This window comes from Pristis pectinata, chromosome 7, assembly GCF_009764475.1.
Source record: "Pristis pectinata isolate sPriPec2 chromosome 7, sPriPec2.1.pri, whole genome shotgun sequence".
NCBI classification, from domain to species: domain Eukaryota; kingdom Metazoa; phylum Chordata; class Chondrichthyes; order Rhinopristiformes; family Pristidae; genus Pristis; species Pristis pectinata.
The window spans coordinates 50,944,905-50,960,502 of record NC_067411.1 but is presented as its reverse complement, the minus strand read 5'-3'; the positions used below and the strand labels follow the sequence as shown (position 1 = coordinate 50,960,502).

Here is a 15,598-nt window from a genome sequence, read left to right as displayed (position 1 = left end):
ATCTAGCTGGCTCTCCACTCTACTCTGGACCAGCTGGACAACCGTAACACGTATGTGAAGCTGTTGTTCATTGACTATGGCTCAGCATTCAAAACCATCATCCCCTCAAAATTTATCGTCAAGCTCCAAGACCTGGGTTTCTGTACCTCCCTCTGCAATTGGATCCTTGACTTCCTCACTGGGAGACTACAGTCAGTACAGATCAGAAACCTTATCTCCTGCTGACTGACCATCAACATGGGTGTACCTCAGGGCTGTGTGCTTAGCCCTTCTCTACTCTCTCTATACCTATGACTGTGTGGCTAAGCATAGCTCCAACACCATCTACAAATTTACCGATGACACCACTGCTGTTGACAGAATCACAGATGGTGACAAGGGGCATACAGGAGTGAGATCAGTCAGACGGTTGAGTGGTGTTAGCAACAACCTTGCACTCAACATGAGCAAAACCAAGGAATGATCGTGAGCTTTAGGAAGAGTCAGGTGAACAGGCACCAGTCCTTATTGAAGGATCTGTGGTGGAAAGGGTGAGCAGCTTCAAGTTCCCAGCAGTCAACATCTTGGAGGATTGATCCTGAGCCCAGCACATAAATGCAAACATGAAGATGACGCACTTGCATCTCTACTTTTTTAGAAATTTAAGGGGACTTGGCATGTCATCAAAGGCTCTGATATACTTCTACAGATATACAGTGGAAAGCATTCTGATGGTTTGCATCACAGCCTGGTAGAGAAACTCCAATGCACAGAAACACAAGAGGCTACAGAGTGTGGTGGACTCAACCAGTTCAATCACGGGTACAGCTCTCCCCACCATTGAGGACATCTGTAAGTGGCGATGTCTCAGGAAGGCGACATCCATCATTAAGGACCCCCAACATCCGGGCTATGCCCTCTTCTCAATGCTGCCGTCCAGGTAGGAGGTATAGGAGCCTGAAGATCCATATCTCAAGGTTTAACAACAGCTTCTTCCCCACTGCCATTGGTTCTTGAACTGACCTGAAAAACCCTAATACTACATGGGTCTATTTTTTTTCTTTCCCTCAACTTGCACTAGTGTCGTTATGTTTGCTTTATATTTTTTGTGTAGGTTATTTATAATTAACGTTAATTTAAGTTTATGTTAATTTATGTCTGTCATGTTTATAATGTACTGTGCCGCTGCTGCTGCTCCTGCAAAAGAAAATAACTCTCATGCCATTTATACCCTGGTTATGAATGCCCATGACGATGAACTTGAACTTAATACATTATGCACCTCGTTAATCGTCAGAATGCTTTCAGTTGAAATGAGCCTGAATAATACCACCCGAGAAATTCACCAAGGTTTTGTAAATAGATCCAAAGTTGACTATTTTTATTGTTTTTTGGTTTGAAAGGGGCACTTAAAGCAAATTACTAAAACAAATGTCACTTTCCAATTTACACAATGATACAGAATAAATATATGAAACTCCCGTCTTAGCTTTTCCGCAGAAGCTGGAAGTGCTTGCTGTGCGTTCACTTCGGTTAATGATGATTCTTCCGCCAAGATTGCACAGCCCGGCATTTTATCACCTAATCTGGGGAGAACGATCGCTCCCGAGCGGGCTGGACGATGGGCGGGGCGGAGTGGGCGGGGCCAGGGATGGCGGGCGGAGTGGGCGTGGCTAGACTGCTGCTGCAAAGTGTCGAGCACGGCTGTGGCTCTGGTTTACGGTGGTGGCGGGCGGGCAGTTTGAACGGTGGGAACTGAGGGAGTGAAGGCGGGAGCCTGCAGCTGGTGCGCGGTGAGCCTGGGCGGCCAGTCGGAGCTCGGTGTGTTTCGGGGTCGGTTTGTTCGCCGTCTCTTCCTACAGGCCGAATTACTCCCAGGCAAACGCCGGCTGGGTCCGCAGCGGGAGTGGCCCCTGGGCCACTGTGAAGTCCGGCCGCAGGCCATCTGCCGTGCCCCCTCCCCCGGGCCTCGTCCCCTCATCGTTCTTCCCCTGGTGTCCCCGTTTCCACCCACACCCCACCCCACCCCACCAGCGCTCGTTTCATGCCTTTCCCGGGCCTCGTTCCCCCAACCCGTTCATCGGCTCCGCTGCCTTTCTCTTCACTCATCCCTCTGGCCTCCACCCCTAGGTCCCCCCACCCTCCCGAGGCCACTACCACTCTGGCCTGCTGTCTTCCTTCATCTTTCTCTTTCTATCCATCTTCTTCTTTTCCCCCCCCCGGCCCTCGTTCTCCTTCCCTCGGGAGGTGGTGGGGTGGGTACTCCCTTGGTGACAAGTGTGTCTTTGACTTTAACAACATTGCAATTCGAGATTTTTTTTCATCGGCAATTCATGTATTAAAATTTAAACTGGATGTTTAGATTCCCACTCTTTTTAACTTTAAGCAGACCCTACTCTTTCTTCCTATTGTACATTCTAACCACGGAAAATTAGTTCGAGTTTTCCAGTAACGTTTGAAAGGCCATTTAAAGCAACTTACAAAAACTTGCATATTTTGCCTTTCTATATTTGAGATGAGATGTGCTGGAATGAGAATAATTACAAAGTGGCATATCTTTCCATTACAGACAATTCAATTGCTTATGTCGGTCTTGATATCCAATCAGATCATAATCAATCTGTAACATAATTCTGTGAACTCTTTTTGGTTACATAAACAATGTATTATTAAAAATGTATCAGACTGAAAATTATCATTTGACCTCTAGTTACTTTACTCTAATTGTAAAGAGTTCCAGATTCACAGTTTTTGTGTGAAAGAGTTTATGCTTGTATTTATGGCATGTGGGCAGTGGCATTTATTGCCCATTCCTAATTGCAGTTATGAAGGCTGCTGCTGCAGTTTTCCAGTTAAGGCACTCCCAGAGTGCTGTTGGATAGGGAATTCCAGGGTTTGGATAGAGTGATGTTGAGGGTCAGAATCCACCCAAGAGAGAATGGTTTGTGATTTGGAGAGGAACCTGATAACATCATTGAGAGACCTGACTTTAATTTTGTGTCTCCTTTTGTGGATTCTCACATGAGGAATTTTTTTCATGTGGTTTTGAATCTATTAATAATGTCAAACATCTTGGTAAGGATCTTAATTTATTTTCTCTTGTTGAAGCAGTGCTCCACCAAAATGGCTTCAAAGCAGCATGACTCGGCTGCACTACTGGAGGAGCAAGTGCGGAAACTGTCAGAAGAACTTGCTCAGTGTCAGGTGGGTTCTCTTAATGTGGGATTGAAGTTGGCACCTTTGCAGTTGACCTTTATAGTCCATTGGCTATTGAGACCTTAAGATGTATTGATTTAAAAATCAGTTGGAGCATTAATGACAGCAGAATGGGCTGATTCTGTGTTGTAATTCAATGGAAAACAATGAATGTGCAAATGAAGAATGATGTATCTGTAGACGAAAAAAGAATTTTCAATTTTATTTCAGCTATTTAATTGAAAATGGTGCCCATCATGTAGCCCAAAACTCAGGAGCTATAACCAAAAACATTAAAATATATGTATTGTAGTGACTCACCGTCCGAGCAAGTGAACCAGCTTGGCGGTCGGGTTGCGCGTCATTGGAGCGCTGAGGCCCAAGATGGTGTTGGGCCTTTGTCTTCCCCGAGCGATGGGGAGAACCCGCTCGCGGGAAAAGTTTGATGACGTAGCGCCTATGTCATTTCCATTTTCGGTGGGCGGGAACCGTTCCTCTTAAAAGGCCCATGCAAGGCGGGGAAATAAATCAGTTTTTGTTCTGCAGCCCACTGACTAGTGTCTTGCTTTCACATCGTGGTAGCAGCCGCTACATCGGTGACCCCGACGGTCCAAACGGATTTTGGACCTGCACAATGGACGACAACGCAGCAGCCAACGCAGTGGCACTCAAGCTGCCCACCTTTTGGATGCTTCGGCCCAGCATCTGGTTTGACCAGGCTGAAGCACAATTCCAACTATGGTAGATCACCTCCGACTCCACAAAGTACTACCATGTGGTCAGTGCTGTGGACCAGGAGGCAGCTGCCCAGTCTCCTCCAGTGGAGGATAAGTACCCGGCTTTCAAAGACCTTCTTATTCAGACCTTCAGCCTCTCCCATTGCGAGCGCGCCGCCTGCCTGCTTCATCTCGACGGCCTGGGGGGCAGATCCCCATCGGCCCTAATGAACGAGATGCTGGCCTTGGCTGAGGGACGCAAGCCTTGCCTAATGTTCGAACAGGCCTTCCTCGAACAACTACCCGATGACATTCACCTGCTGTTGGCTGACGCCAATTTCAGCAACCCACTTGAGGTAGCTGCCGGGCAGATGTCCTGTGGAAGGCCAAACGCGAGAGTGGGTCGTCCATCGGCCAAATCACCAGGCCGCGAGCCCAACGCCTACCTAAACCAGTCCCAGCAACTGAGCGACCACACCCCAGAAACACAGACGACGACACTGGCGACCAGCTGTGTTTCTACCATCAGAGGTGGGGCGTGGAGGCCCATCGATGTAGCCCACCCTGCAAGTTTCAGGGAAATGCCAGGGCCAGCTGCCGCTGATGGCTACGGCAGCTGGCTGCCAACGCAGCCTCCTTTTCGTTCGGGACAAGCAGTCTGGGTGTCGTTTCCTTGTCAATACTGGAGCAGAGGTCAGTGTTTTGCCCCCGACTGGCCGCGACACTTGTAGTAGGCAACAAGGTCCTGTACTCAAAGCCACAAACGGCACAACGATACGGACTTCCAGTACCCGTACAGTTCAATTACAATTCGGCGATAGCCGTTTTACCTGGAACTTTACCCTTGCCACTGTCGCACTTTACCCTTGCCACTGTCGCCTGGCCACTCCTGGGAGCTGATTTCCTTCAGGGCCCACAGCCTGTTTGTCGACCTGCGAGGGAAGCGGCTAGTGCACTCCAGAACTTTCCAAACCTACCCCCTGGGAGAAGCCAGACTACCAGCCCTGCGCCTGGACTCCGTTACCCTGTCTGGCAATGAGTTCACCAAGCTCCTAGCTGAGTTCCCATCGGTTTTGGCACCTCAGTTTACAAATTCGATGCCCAAACATGGGGTGCAGCACCACATCATTACTACAGGGCTGCCCCTTCATGCCCGAGCACGACGACTACTTCCAGACAAGCTCCGCCTGGCAAAGGAAGAGTTCCACTGCGTGGAGGAGCTGGGGATCGTACGCAGGTCAGACAGCCCCTGGGCCTCCCCCCTGCACATGGTCCCCAAAGCCACCGGCGGGTGGAGGCCCTGCGGCGACTACTGCAGGCTGAATGACGCCACCACCCCAGACCGCTACCCCATCCCTTACATCCAGGACTTCATGGCGAACCTACACGGGGCCCACATTTTCTCCAAGGCGGACCTCATCTGGGGATATCACCAAATCCCGGTCCACCCTGACGACGTTCTCAAAACTGCGCTTAGCACTCCATTTAGCCTCTTCGAATGCCATTCGGCCTTGAGAACGCTGCGCGGACTTTCCAGCGTCTGATGGACACGGTAGGCCGAGACCTGGACTTGGTGTTCATTTACTTAGATGACATACTAATCGCCAGCCGTGACCGCCAAGAACACCTTTCTCACCTCCGCCAACTGTACTCCCGTCTCCGTGATTTCGGCCTCACTATCAACCCGGCCAAGTGCCAATTCGGACTTGACTCTATCGATTTCCTCGGCCACAGAATCATCAGCAAAGGAGCAACACCTCTACCCGCCAAGGTAGCTGCTATCCGCCATTTTGCCCGTCCCAACACGGTCAAAGGCCTGCAGGAATTCCTGGGGATGGTCAACTTTTACCATCGGTTCACCCCTGCAGCAGCCCGTATCATGCGCCCTTTGTTCTCGTTGATGTCTGGCAAGGGCAAGGACATCGCCTGGAACGGCGAGGCTGCGGCTGTCTTCGTTAAGGCCAAGGGCGCCCTGGCAGATGCCGCGATGCTGTTACACCCTAGGACAGACGTCCCAACCGCCCTCACGGTGGATGCATCCAACACCGCGGTTGGTGGAGTACTGGAACAACTAATCGAAGGCCGTTGGCAACCCTTGGCATTTTTCAGCAGGCACCTTAGACCACCTGAACTGAAATACAACGCTTTTGATCGGGAACTTCTAGCACTGTCCCTGGTGGTCCGGCATTTCTGGCACTTTTTAGAAGGCAGGCCTTTCACCGCTTTCACTGACCATCAGCCCTTGTCCGCACTGCCAGACATCAAAAATCCAACCACACACCAAGGACCCGCCACAGCAGTTCGAGCCTACCCGTAGAAGGTTCGACCACATCCACGTCGACCTCGTTGGTACTCTGCCAGTTTCAAGAGGAGCTCAGTACCTCCTTACCATCGTAGACCGGTTCACGAGGTGGCCAGAGGTAACCCCTCTGTCCGACATCATGACTGATTCCTGCACCTGGGCGCTGCTCACAACTTGGATCTCACGCGTTGGTGTTTCGGCCCACATCACTTCAGATGGGCACCCAGTTTACCTCCATCCTCTGGTCTGCATTAGCGAACGTGCTGGGGACGCAGCTGCACACCACCACGGCCTACTACCCTCAATCAAACGGGTTGGTGGAATGTTTTCACCGCCATCTAAAATCAGCCCTGATGGCCCGCCTGAAGGATCCTAACTGGGTCGACGAACTGCCTTGGGTCCTGCTTGGCATACGTACTGCCCCCAAGGAAGATCTCCGCGCTTTGTCAGCTGAACTTGTGTGCAGGGCGCCCCAGTCGTCCCAGGGGATTTCATACCCGCCCTTCAGGGCCAAGAGGAACGACCCATGGTAGTCCTGGAAAGACTGCGTGAGAGGCTCAGCAGCTTGGCACCGATTCCCACTTTGCGGCATGGTCAAGCCCCATTCTGTGAGCCCAAGGAACTACGAGACTGTAAGTTCGTTTTCATTCGCAGGGGCACACCCCAGGCACCGTTGCAATGACCATACAAGGGGCCGTTCCGGGTCAACAGGAATAATGGTTCCACCTTTATTTTGGACATTGGGGGCAAGGAAGAGGTCTTCACGACGGACTGCCTCAAACCGGCCGATTTAGATCTACAACAACCGGTCGAGGTCCCAACACTACGATGCAGAGGCTGACCTCCTAAGCAACGGCTAGCACAGCCCACGAACCTTGGGGACCGTATCGCTGGTTCTGGGGTGGGGGCGGGGGGTGGTTGTGTAGTGACTCATCGTCTGAGCAAGCGAACTGGCTCGGCAGTCAGTTTGTGCGTCGTCAGAGCAGTGAGGCCCAAGATGGCGTTGGGCCTTCGTCTTCCCCGAGTGACGGGGAGAACCCGCACGTGGGAAAAGTTTGACGTAGTGTATACGTCATTTCCGTTTTCGGTGGGCAAGAACCATTCCTCTTAAAAGGCCCGCGCAAGGCAGGAAAATAAATCAATTTTTGTTCTGCAGCCCACTGACTAGTGTCTTGCTTTCACATCGCGGTAGCAGCCGCTACAGTATGTTCAAATGCTTCCTTTAAATCTGAAAATGCTGAGGATTGGAAATTATTGCTAACTGATTGTTGTGAATTAATTGTGCTTTGTTTAGGATTAAATATGCAAGTTTAACATGAGATCTTCAGATTTTGTACTGCAAAGTAACATTGTTAGTAGAACAGAAAGTTGAACAGAAAATAGTGGAAACACAGCAGGTCCGGTTGCATCTTTTGTTGATCTGAAATGTTCAATCTGTTTCTCTCTCTACGGATGCTGTCTGACTTGCTGAATTTTCCAGCAATTCAGCTGTGTTCTCTTTATCCAAAAAATATAACATCAGTTCCTGAAACATACATTTCAGCATCCATCAAAAAATGGACCCAGGGCCTGCAGCCTTGAATTGGATTCTTGGCAGTGTAGATGGACTTAATTTTGTATCCTCACAGAAGGAGTACCTTAAAGTATGGTAAAGGTGTTGGAGATGGCTAGAATTCTCCCATTGTTGCTGTGCCCCTTACCTATATGGTAGTGGCAGTGGAATCATTGCTTTACAAGTATTTTAAGCCATGAATTTTTAGCTCTTTTGCACAATGTGTTCTTCACTTTATTCATCCATTTGAATCTTGATCTTATGAAGAGATTTTTTCCCCAGATACTATGGCTGAAGGAGTATTGAAAAGAAATATTATTGTACATGTTTATGTAATAGTATGTATGAAGGGTACATTTTTGAGGGAAATTTAGATGGCATCTGTCTTTGCTTACTAATCCACAAGAAAACCATTGGAGCCTGGCTGCTGCTGTTTGATTTGTAGATTGCCAGATACAAAGCATTGTCCTAGGTGTTAATTTAGTTGTGTTATTTTAGAGCAATAGCCTGTTGAGAAGAAAATAGGGGTAGGATTTGGGGGCCCAGCAGCTGAAGATGGTAGTGCATTTAAAATGGATGATGATAAAGAGGTTGTGTTGGAAGGGAAATAAATCTTGTAGGGTTAAGGATTGGTAAGGCCATCCAAGGATCTGAAAACAAGGATGTGAATTTAAAAGTGGGGATGTAGCTTATCTGGGAGCTAGTTATGTGACCAAGCACAAGGGTCTTAATATGATTTAGAATACAAGCAGCAGAGTCTTGGGTGACCAAGTGTATGGGGATTGGAAGAGGAAAGCTGGACAAGAGTGCATTGGAGTAGTCAAATCTGGGGTAACATGTGACTTTGTGTTTTGGCAGCCCATGTGCTGAAGTGCATATGGTTGAGCAGTGGAATAAAGAGTCTGAATGATGATATTGATCTGTTGTTTCAAACTAGTCTTGAGCTTGCAAACAATCTGATTCAGTTTCAGGTGGCTATTTTTCTTGCCACATTTGAACAGAAAAAAAGAGTTCTGCATATCTAATGTAAATTCAGGCTAACAATCTGATAAGTTAGAGAATAGTGAAGGGATTGAGTGAGGGTGGTGTAGAGCAAGGTGTTGTCAATGCATGCGCTTAGAAATTAATAGTGTATGTATGTTGCTGAGGAAAGTTGAAAAATAGAAGGGAGTGAATGATAACACCATGGGAGAAACCAGTGTACTCTCGGGAAGCGAAACACTGATGATTCTGACGAGTGAACTAAAAAGAATGGAGCGAGGCAAGTCTGGTGTGGTTGAGTTGGGAGAGAATTAGAGTCATGGGCTCGTACAGCATGGAAGTGGACCCTTCGGCCCAACTGGTTCACGTCAGCCAAGATTCCCATCTAAGCTAGTCCCATTTGCCTGTGTTTGGCTCGCTCCATAACTCAGTCTTTCAAGTCCTGGCAACATTCTTGTAAGTCTCCTCTGCACTCTTTCCAGCTTAATAATATCTTTAGATATAGCAATAGAGATATAGAGGAGCAGATTGGCAGGCAGTGTTTGGAGAGAAGCAGAAATAACAGGGTTATTATAATGGGAGACTTCAACTTCCCAAATATAGACTGGAACCTGCTTAGTGCCAAAGGTTTAGATGGGACGGAATTTGTTAAGTGTGTCCAGGAGGGATTCCTGACGCAGTAGGTTGACAGGCCGACTAGAGGGAATGCCATGTTAGATCTAGTTTTAGGAAATGAACCGGGACAGGTAAAGGATCTATTGGTGGGTGAGCATTTGGGGGACAGTGACCATTGCTCCATAACCTTTAAAATTGTCATGGACAGGGACAGGTGCAGAGAGGACAAGAGGTTTTTCAATTGGGGAAGGGATAACTACGAGGCTATAAGGAGAGAACTTGGGAGTGTAAATTGGGATGTCCTTTTTGAAGGAAAATGTACCATGGGGATGTGGTCGATATTCAGGGATCTTATGCAGGATGTTAGGGATAAATATGTCCCGGTGAGGCAGAGAACACCTTGAGAATCATGGACTGATTAGGGACAGCCAGCATGGCTTTGTGAAGGGAAGATCTTGCCTCACAAGCCTGATAGAGTTCTTTGAGGAGGTGACCAGGAAGATTGATGAGGGCAGTGTGTTGGATGTGGTTTACATGGATTTTAGTAAGGCGTTTGATAAGGTTCCTCATGGTAGGCTTCTTCAGAAGGTCAGAGGCCAAGGGATCCAAGGAAGCTTGGCTGTGTGGATTAGCAATTGGCTTGCATGTAGAAAGCAGAGGGTTGTGGTGGAAGGAGTGCCCTCGGATTGGAAGGCAGTGACTAGTGGTGTCCCGCAGGGATCGGTTCTGGGACCTCTACTTTTTGTGATATTTATAGATGACTTAGATGAGGGGGTGGAGGGCTGGGTTAGTAAGTTTGCGGACGATACTAAGATAGGCAGTGTTGTGGATAGTGTGGAGGGCTGTCGGAGCTTACAGAGGGATATTGATAGGGTGCAGAGCTGGGCTGACAAGTGGCAGATGGAGTTCAATCCGGAGAAGTGTGAGGTGGTACACTTTGGAAGGACAAACTCCAGGGCAGAGTACTGGGTAAACGGCAAGGTACTTGGCAGTGTGGAGGAGCAGAGGGATCTGGGGGTTCATATTCACAGTTCATTGAAAGTTGCCTCACAGGTGGAAAGAGCAGTTAAGAAGGCCAATGGGATGTTGGCTTTCATAAGTCGCGGGATTGAGTTTAAGAGCCGCGAGGTGATGATGCAGCTTTACAAAACTCTAGTTAGGCCACACTTAGAGTACTGTGTTCAGTTCTGGTCGCCTCATTATAGGAAGGATGTGGAGGCGTTGGAGAGGGTGCAGAGGAGATTTACCAGGATGCTGCCTGCATTGGAAAGTATTGAATATGAGGAGAGGCTTAAGGTGCTAGGGCTTTATTCACTGGAAAGGAGGAGGATGAGAGGAGACATGATAGAGGTATATAAAATATTGAGAGGAATAGATAGAGTAGACAGTCAGCGCCTCCTTCCCAGGGCACCAATGCTCAAGACGAGAGGTCATGGCTTTAAGGTTATGGGTGGGAGGTTCAGGGGAGATGTCAGAGGGAGGTTTTTCACCCAAAGAGTGGTTGGTGCATGGAATGCACTGCCTGGGGTGGTGGTGGAGGCAGATTCATTGAACAGGTTCAAGAGCTTGTTGGATAGGCATATGGAGGAACGTGAGATAGAGGGATATGCGGGAGGAAGGGGTTAGGTAGTGTGAGGGTGGTCTGATGGACGGCATGACACGGTGGGCCGAAGGGCCTGTTTTGTGCTGTATGGTTCTATGGTTTCCTACAGCAGGTGACCAAAACTGAACTCAAATTTCCAAATGTGGCCTCACCAACATCTTGTACAACTGCAACATATCATCTCAACTTCTGTACTCAATGCCCTAAATTAGGGAGTGTGGTAATCAGTTGTGTTGAAGGCATCAGACAGATGACTTGTCACCATGATAATTAATGCATGTGCATTGAGTGGAAACTCGTCAGGTGACACTTACATAGAATGTTGTCTTTGAATTTGATTTAATGATCAGTGCCTGATTCAAAAGTGCTTAAACTTGGGATAATATCACCTTTACATTCTGTAGTTCAATTTTTGACTTGGTTTTCTCAGTTTTGGATTTAGGGACTTGGACTCTATCTTGTGCAGAACCAGATGGTGTATAAACATCACCTCAGAAAGTATAAAAAAAACTTTCATCCAGAAAACTTGCAGATATTGGACTGTTATTATTTATTTTGAAAGACATATGTCCATGAGTAACTTGTTTCCATTTACTTTGAATAAGTATATTAGCTGCATATTTCATTTCAGCCTGAATATTCTGATTGGTATTCATGGTTCCATCCTGTGGGAGTAAACAGTGGCTCAGTATGTTGTGTGTAATTAAAGGGAAATGATTAGCTTTGTCAAGCTATCCCTTTCACTGTACACTTTCACTTTCCATTCATGGACTGCTTGGTTTGCTTATGGAAATTATGTTGCTGTAGATGTAACAAAATATGTTGGGGGAACCGTATAATTTGCATTATGTAATAATATAAGAATGAAGATGCAAAGAATGGATCACTGAATTAATTGAATGTGATTTTGAAGCCAGGCATTTTGTATATGCTGTGTATAGAATCAGTTTGTATAAAAGCAAATGATTTTGGTCACTGACTATGTAATTGCAGTGCTATTGGCTATTATAAAGTGACATTATTGTGTTAGTTTAGCTTCAAGGATTTTGAGAAATAGTGCATGAAGCATGATTGTGGTTTAATTTCATCTTTAGCTTTCTAAGTGGGAACACTGATGCTTGTTTTTTAACTGCTTTATTAGTGTACTAAGTTCTGAAGTTCTTTCGGATGTATTCTCAAAATAGTAGCAGCAGTATAAAATTGCAGAAACTCCGTTCACTTTCTAGGTAATGTGGTAACGCTTGAAAAGCAATTTTTTTTTGTGATGTTTGCAGTTGCAATCTTTAATTGAGGACACAATCCGATTTAAAGTCTTTTTACAGTTTAGCAAATTAATTTGTCACTCTTGGTGACTCTTCCTGTCAGATATTTTCTCTCAGGTGATGTGGCATGCTGGAGTATCGCTTCTGCAGCATTACTAATTGGCTTCATAGTTGGAATCTCTCACTTCTGCTGGCAGCACTGCCAAATTAAGTATTAATCTTTGGCATCAGTTTAGTGTAACTGATAGTAAAATTCTGATTTTATTAGGGAGTGCCAACTTTGGAATGGGGCCAGTCGTATGGCAGTGCTTCCTTTATGGTGCTAATTGTTTAAAAGTTGAAATCGCAATTGTTTGCATTGTTTAGAATCTACTCGTCAACAAAGTTTGCGAGTAATAAACGCTTTGCAAAAATTATTTGTGTTCGATTGAGATTGTTTTACCTTGTGTGGAGGTTTGATTCTTTCTCACTTGTAAAATTGCGGTGAGAATGTCTCGTGTAATGCAAAGCCAGCTCCCTCCATCCATGACATTCCTTTTTTTTAAATGCAGCATGCTGTTTTAGGAAGATAGTCTGCAGAATTCAGGGTTTGAATAAATGGTTTAACTTTCCTTCCCTGCATAAATCAAGTTTTTGTCTTATCGCCTCCCTTGAAGCCATTTTGCGCAAACTCTGAGATTTTTATTACTCATGCCAAAAAATGTATGGATTTTACACCTTGAGTCATACACCTTTCTTTTTAAAAGAAAGTCGGATTACTTTTGAAGGATGGATTTCATGTGAAATTTGATTGTGGGGAAAACCTTCATGCTCTCTGGTGAGCCTAAAGATTGGGTAATTTTGGAAACTAGCAAAGGATGACTGAAAAAAACTATGAAATAAAATCTAGGATTAGAGTAAGTCAGCAAATAATATAAAAACAGTAAGATATATACAAGGTATATAAAAGGGAAGAGAATAACGAAAGTAAACATTGGCCCCATTGGCGCTGGGAAAGTAATAATAGGAAATATTACATTCTAAATGATTTTTTTGCATAGATCTTCACAGGAGACACTGAAGACATTCCAATAATAATAAGGCTTTAGGGTGGGAGGAATTTAAATTAATGGCTTACCTGAAAAAGAACAAAAAACAGACAAATTAATGGGGCCAAAGGAGTAGATGCTGGACCTGAGCCACTAAAGGAAGCAGCTACAAAGATGGAATATGTTTTGGTTGTAATCTTCCAAAATTCTTTTCTGGAGCAGCCCCAGAAAATTGGAAAACTGCAAATGTAACTCCTTTTTTGGCCAGTTGGCCAATATCTGTTATTGGGAAAATGCTGGAATCCATTATTAAAGAGGTAATAAGTATAAGAAACATGATGATTGGGTCGAGTCAACATTTTTATGAAATGAAATACTCTTTGAGACATTTGTTGGTGCTCTTCTGAGGATGTAATGAAGGGTGGATGAAGGAAAAACAATAGTCATGTATTTGGATTTTCAGAAGGCAATCAAAGTGTCACAAATGATTACTGAACAAGGTAAAAGGACACAGGTTTGAGAGTGTTGTAGCATCAGAATTGAGGTGAATATTGGAGCTGGATCTGTTCCCTGGATCTGTAGATGTTTGACCAGGATCTTTGTGATTTACTGGCTCCTGTCACTCAGAGTCCCATTGGCCCTGGTGATTTATTCACTTTGTACAGGCAGTTTATCCATCTTTTGCCCACCCAGAATCCCACTAATGCCTTCTGGTGTTGCAGAGAAAGTGCAGTGCAGGCGGACAATGCAGGGCCATGGTGAGGTGGATTGTGTGGTCGAGGGTCCATCTTGTACAATAGGATGGGCTCTTGACCTCACAATCTGTCTTGTCGTGGCCCTTGCACCTTATCTGCCTGCTTGCACTGCACTGTCTCTGTGGCTGTTCCCTTGTACGACCTTGATGTACTGATGTGATGAAATGGTCTGTATGGATGGCATACAAAACAAAGATTTTTACTGTACCTCAGTACATTTAGAGTATTGCATTCAATTCTGATTACTTCATTTATAGGAAGGATGTGGTGGCTTTGGAGAGGGTGCAGAGGAGGTTTACCAGGATGCTGCCTGGCTTGGGGGACATGTGCTATGAGGAGAGGTTGGACAAGCTGGGACTGTTTTCTCTAGAGCGGCTAAGGGGAGATTGATAGAAGTTCTTAAAATTATGTGAGGCACAGATAGAGTAGACAGCCAGTATCTTTTTCCCAATGTTGAAATGTCTAGTACTAGAGGGCATGTATTTAAGGTGAGAGGGGGAACGTACAAAGGAGATGTGCGAGGCAAGTTTTTTTTTACACGCAGTGGTGGTGGTAGAGGCAAATGGCATAGAATTGTTTAAGATACTCTGAGATAAGCACATGAATATGCAGAGAAAAATGTTCAGGGAAGAGGGATTAGATTAATTAGGTGTCATTGCTTTAATTCGGCACAACATCATGGGCCAAAGGGCCTGTCCTGTACTGTTTTATGTTCTAAATGGTCATTTTCAAATTGGCATTTAATAATTAGTGGGGTGCAAGAGGGATTATTGCTGGTCCCTCAACTATTTATGAAATGTATTAATGATTTGAAGGGACTGAGTGTACGTAGCCAAAAATGGGTGGATTAGCAGGTTGTGAGGAGGATACAGCATGGAAAGGGATGTGGGTAAGCAAAATGAGTGGGCATGAAGTTGGCGAATGGAGTATAATGTAGGAAAATGCAAGGTTGTCCTCTTTGGAAGAAAGAATGGAAAAAGAAAATCATTATTTAAACTGTGAGACTAAATATTGTGGTACAAAGTGATCTGGAGTACATGGAGAACAGAAGGTTGCCATGGAACATGAAACAGAACATGGAGAACATGCAGGTAGAGCAGGCAATTTTGAAAGCTAACGGAATGTTGTCCTTTACTGCAAGTGGTATGGTGTATAAAATTAGGGAAGTTTTGATATAACTTCACATCTGGTGAGACTGCATCTGAAGTACTGTCTACTTGTTAGATTACTGTATTTAAGGAAGGATGTACTTGCATTGGAGGTAGTGCAGAAAGTTCATCAGGTAGATGCCCGAGATGAAGGGGGTTGATACATGACAAAAGGTTGAGTCCAGACTCATTGGAGTACAGAAGAAAGAGGTGATCTTATTGAAACAGATTCCGACGGGAATGCCAAGAGATATTTCCCCCAGTGAGGGCATCTGGAACTAGGAGCCATAGTTTCAGAAAAAGGGTCTTCCATTTCAGGTGAAGATGAGGAGGAATTTCTTTTGAGGATCATGAATCTCTGGAATTATCTTCCATAAACAACTGTGGACTAATTAGATCTCAAGGCCCTGATAATCTACATCCCAGAGTTTTGAAAGCGATGGGGTTAGAGATGGTGGTTTG

General features: G+C 45.7%; 1 protein-coding gene across 6 annotated transcripts in view; it reads left to right on the top strand.

The window, feature by feature from the left end:
• Positions 1-1,655: 1,655 nt before the first annotated feature.
• Positions 1,656-15,598, top strand: part of cntln (centlein, centrosomal protein) — a 432,461-nt gene continuing 418,518 nt past the window's right edge. For 4 of the 6 annotated variants that reach the window (XM_052019933.1, XM_052019934.1, XM_052019935.1 and 1 more), the window contains exons 1-2: positions 1,719-1,812; positions 3,091-3,183. In XM_052019933.1, the coding sequence (XP_051875893.1) occupies positions 3,103-3,183 (81 nt within the window). In that variant the 5' untranslated portion in view covers positions 1,719-1,812; positions 3,091-3,102. Of the gene's footprint in view, positions 1,813-3,090; positions 3,184-15,598 lie in introns of all 6 variants that reach the window. The other 2 variants (XM_052019932.1, XM_052019931.1) reach the window with 2 other exon arrangements.